Consider the following 7,664-nt stretch of genomic DNA (forward strand, 5'->3'; position numbering starts at 1 on the left):
TGGGATGTGTCAACCACATGATGACTCGGAAGCTGATATGAAGTCCTGTCGTCACTCATACTCTGTCCAGGTGTGTGTGTGCCATTCAGGTTGAGTAATTTGGCACACAATACTGAAGAATGACGGGTTGTTGTTGAACTGAACTGTTGTTGTTTTTCTATTTTTGCTTTAGTATTATTGTTGAAGAAAAGAAACCGAACAAAAGTTTGAATCTGAACAAAACTTTATTTTATTTTTTTTGTACATTTCTTGGTGAAATCATAAGAGATCATAAGAGAAGTGAAACAAAGAGTTTATTTCATGACTATTGTTTTCTTTATTTTGTTTATTCTTTACTAAGCATTTAGGAAATAAGTGTAAAACTTCTGTTATCTTGGAGTAGGGGCATTCCTACTGTCTTGTGGGCTGATAGAGGGGAAGAGGGGTTAATCAACGCCATTATACTCTGGGTGGGTACCGTGTACGTTATTAAATTCCAGAGCCTCAATCCTCATCAGTCGCTGCTACTGAAGACAAAAGCATACTTAGCAAGGCAAATAAAAACATACTTAAATAAGTACAGGAATTAAATGTACTAGGGGTTGAAGACCTAGATCTTGTCATTTCCCTAGTCGTCCAAGATATATTGTAGCAGAAGTTAAACTCACCCCTACATTGTAAAAAAAAAAAAAAGTTTAGTTTTTCCCCCTGCTGTACCGAAATCATACCGAACCGTGACGTTAAAACCGAGGTACGTACCGAACTGTCATATTTGTGTACCGTTACACCCCTAGGAATTAAATGTACTAGGGGTTGAAGACCTAGATCTTTTCATTTCCCTAGTCGTCCAAGATATATTGTAGCAGAAGTTAAACTCACCCCTACATTGTAGTGAAATTCCCCGCTACAGATAGAATAGAAAAAATATAATTTAATAATAAATTTTCAATTAATTTATACCTGTGTTGTATTATGCTGTATTATGCCGTGGATGAGCACTTTGTAAAATGAATGGATGGATGATTCAGCTGCGGGCACCATCTTCTGGCAAGATCTTCTAGCAGTTCAATCGGCGCGTGACTCTCACAGTACATTATGGGTACTCTCTAGCCGTTGAGTGTACATCAGTTGTACACTCGTTATTGCTCTGCATTGTGGGATTGAATGGGTTCATTTGATAATGTTCACTAAGATTTCGGAAAGCACTAAAAATGGCTGTCCCCTCAAATAGTGCCCTATTTACGGGTATAGGGGGCGATTTCGGACAAAGGGTAATATTCAGGTGAGGGGGCCCTCTGGTGCCAATTTGTAGGAACCACAGAAGCTTGATTCATGACATACTGTTCCTTTTTCCCCATTATGTATTTCAACAATCTTCTAGAGTGGCACTGTATGAATAATATTCACTCATTACTATCGTTAATGCCCTGTTTCTCCTGTAGCAGTGCGCTCACGGAGCTGCAGCTACGCTGGAGTGTTTCACGTGGAGGGGAGAGAACGCTATAGTCTGAAGTTTGATGCGGCCGAGAGCTTGTGTGAGCTTTTAACCTCTTCATTAGCCAGCCTGGAGCAGGTGGAAATAGCCTACAATAAAGGACTACAGACGTGCAGGTTTTTACATTCAGCTGAACATATCTAAATGACAATTAAACTTTCAGGATCATTATTACCATGAGCGCCACCTAAATATGAACATTTTGTGTGCAGGTATGGATGGATAAACAGCTCAGAGGTGGTGATACTCCGTCACATGCCACATGAAATGTGTGCTGGCAACCAAACCGGCATCATCATAATAACTCAAGACAGAGAAAAATATGATGCCTTCTGTTATGATGCTACAGGTTTGATTTGTGCAACATGATGTAAGTTTTAGTCAACACACGATCAATCATCTTTTTAACGAAGCATTGCATTTTAATCAGATATGTCAGAGAAGAACTGCACAGCTATGATTGACCCTGATGGTTTAAACAAAACAGATGTCTCAGCATTTACAGGTATGACAGTTACCAAGGAATAACATTTTAAATGTATGCATTTGGAAGGCACTTTTGTATGACAAAAAATTATATTTAAGGTGTGCAACAGAATGTTTAGATTTAATGTTCACTTTTATATTTAGGATTTGTCTGTTTAGCACACATTATTTTCACACTGGTCTACAGCCAAAATGCTTCCGAAATAAATGTAGTCAACCTTTACTAATTCTGAGTCACTGAGAATGAAAATGATGCTTAAAATTGTTGATTGGCTCTAATTTTCAAGATATACTATTCAGTCAGTATATATGACCCTTGAATTGGAAATGGTGAAGGATGAGTGAGTTATAAAAGGTGTGAACAGTGGTGAAGTTACTAAAAAGCACAGTTGAAAAATGGTTAAGAAAGCCTATCATTTTTATTTTGGCTGCAAAATTGGAGATCAGGACATATATAACCTTTTTGCTGATTTTTAAAGTGTTACATAACCAGGAGAGGTGACAGATACTATGGAAGTAAAAAAAAAAAAAAAAGTAATATCTTTGAAACAGCAGCCAATCATTTGTTTTAATTGTCATATTTGAATTTAGCACATCAAAATCTATCTCTGAAGGAAATGAGTTCTAAAGAATTGTGACCAGTGTTATCTATATTGAGTTATCGTGTACCACCAGTTTTACTAGTTCTAAAGACAAGTTTCAGGAAAAACCTTGTCAAACTTTCCATCCCTGCACAGAACCAATATATTTCTGTAACACCATGACCAAATAAATGTCAAGCTGTAAATGTCTAGTTTTGTTAATTAGTTTTGCTAATAATGGTGGTTGTCTAATAAATTCATGTAAATATCTATAAGACAGCAGGTTGAAAAGCTGTTTCAGAGACGGATATTTTTTTAATAAAATCAGTGCATACACTAAGTTGTGGATAATTGTCATTTCACAGAAGTCGCAACACACCGACCAAATGCTGGAGGGGAAGATTCTGAAAATTCAACATCTGAAAAAACATTTGTGTCTGTCATGTTGGTTTGGGTTTTTGTGTTGTTGTCTTTTATTTTGTAGTTTAGTCCTGTTTCCTAATTTGTCACGTGATTCCCTTGCCCTCATGTATCTTGCCATGTACTCCCTTAGTCAATAGACGTGTTAGACTTCATGCGCCGCTGCACAAACGATCGGCGGCTGACTTGAAGCAGTGCATGCTGGTTAGAAATTCTGTCCGACTTGTTATTTCTGTCCGAATTATATTCTTGAACATATGGCGCTGTATTAAGCAGTATATGAAAAGGGTTTCCGTTGTTTCATGAAAACGTTTCTGAAATGTCTGTGTATTTGACAAATATTGCATTTAATTCACTTCATCTGTGATAGAGTATGCAAACACCACGCGAGCATCACTATCGGGAGCAGAAAGTGTCTGACTTGATGTCTCCGGTTTCAATTCCGCCCCCCAACTGCAAGCGGCTACTCTTGCCGATTGTTCTGTGCAGCACCGCATGAAGTCAAACACGCCTAATATGTCATGTTATGATTGGTTGATTAAGTCATTTGTTTTAAAACACAGTTGTTTCTCATTGGTGGGATTGTGTCATGTGACCTGTATTGTTTGGTATATAGACCTCATGTTTTCCTTTGTCTCTTTTTGAGTTTTGTTTGTGTAACCACTGTTTGGTGAGTTTGTTCTTGTTCTAGTTCTTGTTTCTCCAAGCCATGCCATGCCATGCCAAGTCTTTGTTAACTGTATATTTGCTCACTTTTGGATATCATTAACCTGCACTCGCTTCAGTGAAATTTGTTACAGTGTCTGAGTCCTCTACATTATTCTGTTTAAAGTCATTAAAGGAATTTTAGCAAAATCTGGGTTTTACCATTAGTTCATTCTTTACAAAAAAAAGTAATATACTGTTCGATATCTGGATTGTATGTAATTGTTACTGAAAATGACTTTGCCTTATTTGAACTGTTCTCTCTCTGTGGTTCTGTCTGTGTTACTCCAGAACACCACATCCCAATCAACGGGTCTATAGGTATGGCCAGTGTTTAATATAAATCCTTTATTAAAAGTCATGCCCAAATCAGTCGTATTCATTCTGAGACTACTATTTGCTTTAACAAGCCTGAAATGACAACATGCTGACAAACTGTCACCAGATTGTGAATTATAAGGCTTAGGTCAACAACTCCAGTCTTGGAGGGCCGGTACTTGCCGTTTCTCAAACGGAAGGCTGCATCCTCCGGAGGTCGCATTTGTAGGCTGCATACGTCATAAAGAAGATCTTATTTTAGAATATTAACAGTTATAAATTTGACCATTATTCTTACTTAAAGAGCAAGTCATATGAGTTTTTTAAAAATATCTCTTTTGCAGTTTATAACGTAGCTATCCTAAAATGAAGACAATCTGCAAAGTTATTCAAGAAGTGCATGATAAATGAAGATATTGTCTCTCAAAAGAGAGAGTCGATTCTGAATCGCCTTAACGAGTCGTCATATTTTCGAATCTTTTGCCTGTTACCGGTATATGTCACTGGGTAACACATTTGCATAATCCCCGCCTGCCCGCAAAATATGTGAAATATGCTTTTGTTGTGTGCATGTCATTTTACCAAGGACTGCTTCTCTAATCTTGGCTTTTATCTTCGTTGGCTTCTAATCTTCTTTATTTGGACTAACAAGCTCTCCTAAGAACAACCTGTAAGTACCATTGATACGTTATGTGTATATTTTCAATTGAGTGCTCAAAATATCAAGTTTTTGTGCTAATATGTGATGTATACCTAGTGCAGCTTTAGGTTTCCAGGTAAAGCACAATATTACTGTCTTACTGAAGTAGTTCTGATAATTCGCTGTGAACCCACTATTTCCTAAGAATGTGTCGATTAATGTAGACTGACGTTGTTCAAATTACTTCGTTTAATAATAAAAAATGTACTGTAGCACACAGACTTTATAATCATTGTGAAATTGCTGTTTATTTTGCTGAACGGCAGTTATAGGGTTAATGCGGGAGAGATGAGCGAGTTAATTAGGCTGCTGCGCCTGTGATACAGCTGTTCTGCGTTAAGACACAGAGCGTCTTTTGTCTGTCGTTCTTCAAACATTACAGTAGACATATTTTAGTTTACAAACTGTATTGTTTCATCAGTTAGTCACGTTAGCACTCGGCTAACGTATCCACCATTATTGTTTTAAGTGTTCACAGTTTAGCAGCTAAACTTTAGCTGTGGGCACAATTCGCTTGCATACTGTAAGTGTTTTTGTATTTTATGTAATTATTATAAGAACGGATTGGAGCAATATATTGTTTTATGTAAAAGTGCTTTGTCGGTAGCGCTCGCTAATTTGCTCAAGGACTCCTCTCTGTGCCAATCACAGCAGGCTTGGCCAGCTGACCAATCAGAGCAGAGTAGGCTTATGGAAGGGAGGGCTTTGCTCCGAACTTGTTTGGAACTAATCGTTTCGAAATCATTGGCAGACGACTCTGTAATTTTCTCAGAATATACATTTAATATTAATGTTTTCTGACCTTAGATACATTTAAACCTGTTGTAGGGGACTCCAACACAATATTAGGACACTTTAAAAAAAAAACATATGACCTGCTCTTTAAGCGTAAATTGTTGTAATATGCTTATGACTTGTGAATGTAATGCACAGTTAACTGAAAATAAACCAGGCTTGATGACGTATGCAGCCTGCAAATGCGACCTCCGGAGGGTGGCAGCCTTCCGTTTGAGAAACGGCCACTTTGGAGCTAAACTCTGCAGTACAGAGGCCCTCCAGGACAGAGTTTGGACACCTCTGGGTTAAGGGTAAGTGTTAAACTCAGCAGGACACTGACCCTTCAGGACTAGAGTTAAAAACCCTTGTTTTAGGAGGTCTGATCACCATCTTTGATGGATGGGGAAAATTCAGGTTTGCAGCATTTTCAAAGTACATGTACAGTCGTAATACTACTCAATAAGTGCAGTTTTGTCTCAATTAAACTTGTAATATAAATTTGACCACCCCTGAAACACAATCTGTTATTGACATGAGCAGGTTTAGTAATTGAATGCAAAACCAAAGGCATTGACAGAAAAAAGCAACAATGTTCCTAGCAGCGGCGGACTGAGACAAAAATTCAGCCCTGGCACTGTAACCACAGTGGCCCACATTATCACACCCACACAACCCCACCCACGGACACGCACATTCACTACTTGCATTTGTGTACAGATGGTGAAATAATATAAGCCGTACCGTATGTAACCGATATTTAAACATTTAATGTAAGTGTCTGGCAAACAATGCTTACTACTTGTTAAAAAGCACATGTTTATAACAAATTTACACATACAGTAAAAACAAAATAACAAGAATCTGAGGATGTTGTAGAGTCTGTGTGCTGTCTGTTTATGTCATTTGTCTGCTGTTACGGTCGTTCTCTACAGCAGTGGCGAGTAGTCAATATATGGTAGCTTATGACAAAATTTGATTTATGACTTTGATCTTTGACCCATAATTATATTCATATGCGACCTCTGACATCATAATAATTTCCATATGCGAAAACCGGCGCGCGTGAAATCCGTCCGTCAAACCGGATGACAAATAATGTTTGTACAGCTGTATGAAAGAGCCCAAGGATGACAGGTGATAAATTAAGTATTGTTTTTGAAGATATTATGGAGCATTCCCACATCCAGACTCACGTGTGCAGACATGTCCGTGGTATCAGGTTGCTGTGTGTCATGCTCTCTCTCTCTCTCTGTGCGTTGCATGCTGGGAGTGAGAGAGCGTTGTGAGCGAGCGTGAGTGGTGACTCTCGTGTTGGAGTTCTTTTTTTCTCTTTCTTTTTTTTCTTTTTTCTTGTTTTTTTTTGGGGGGTTTTGTAGTTTGGATCTTTTTTCTTTTTGGGGTTTTTGCTTTTGTAGGGGGTGGTTTGGGGTGTACGGGAAGCATGGCGGATGCAGGTGTGCGGGTCTTGAGCTCACTCACGCGTCGTCACGGTGTAAAAGTGGCGTCTGCAGTGAGCGTGGAGAGCTGTTGTTTAGCTGTGGGTGAAGTTGTGGGAAATAAGAACGTATTGTCTGCCTCAAGGATGAATAGTGCTATCGTTATCTTTTTAAGTACAATAGAAAAGGCTAACGAGTTAGTTCAGAGAGGAATTATACTTGATGGCGTTCTTACCCCCGTTTTACCACTTTCATTATCGTCAAAAAGAGTCACTCTCTCGAACGTACCGCCGTTTATTAGTGATGATGTATTAATGCAAGCATTGTCTCGCCATGGAAAAGTGGTCTCCTCGTTTAAAAAAATTCCAATTGGTGGCATTTCTCCTCTACTGAAACACGTGGTGTCGTTCAGACGCTCAGTTTACATGATTGTGAACAATGACGCTGACCTAGACCTTGCGCTGAATTTCCGAGTGGATGATTTTGAATATGTGGTGTTTATAACCACCGACAGGATTAAATGCTACGGCTGCGGTAAGGTCGGCCATCTGGTCCGAGCCTGTCCCAGCAAACAAGGAACGGCTAGCGCGGAAGGCGCAGCTAACGGCGGTGAGCTACCAGCCGATGAAGCAGCCGAGGTGGAGTCAGCGGTGGCGGTAGGCGGTCAGTGCAGGTTCTGGTGAACGAATTGCGAGATAGCGGTAACCCGGTTATAGCTGGGTAGCAAACGTCTCTGAACATAGGGCAAGATCAGATTTCCATGATGG

The 7,664-nt window shown here is 39.2% G+C and overlaps 1 protein-coding gene across 1 annotated transcript in view; it reads left to right on the forward strand.

The window, feature by feature from the left end:
- Positions 1-3,762, forward strand: part of LOC107747912 (CD44 antigen-like) — a 29,664-nt gene extending 25,902 nt beyond the window's left edge. Inside the window, exons 2-5 of the mRNA XM_016562524.1 lie at positions 1,422-1,590; positions 1,687-1,823; positions 1,905-1,979; positions 2,907-3,762. Of these exons, the coding sequence (XP_016418010.1) occupies positions 1,422-1,590; positions 1,687-1,823; positions 1,905-1,979; positions 2,907-3,025 (500 nt within the window). The 3' untranslated portion in view covers positions 3,026-3,762. The remainder of the gene's footprint in view (positions 1-1,421; positions 1,591-1,686; positions 1,824-1,904; positions 1,980-2,906) is intronic.
- The last annotated feature ends 3,902 nt before the right edge of the window (positions 3,763-7,664 follow it).

This window comes from Sinocyclocheilus rhinocerous, unplaced genomic scaffold, assembly GCF_001515625.1.
Source record: "Sinocyclocheilus rhinocerous isolate Xijiao unplaced genomic scaffold, SAMN03320098_v1.1 scaffold2877, whole genome shotgun sequence".
NCBI lineage: Eukaryota > Metazoa > Chordata > Actinopteri > Cypriniformes > Cyprinidae > Sinocyclocheilus > Sinocyclocheilus rhinocerous.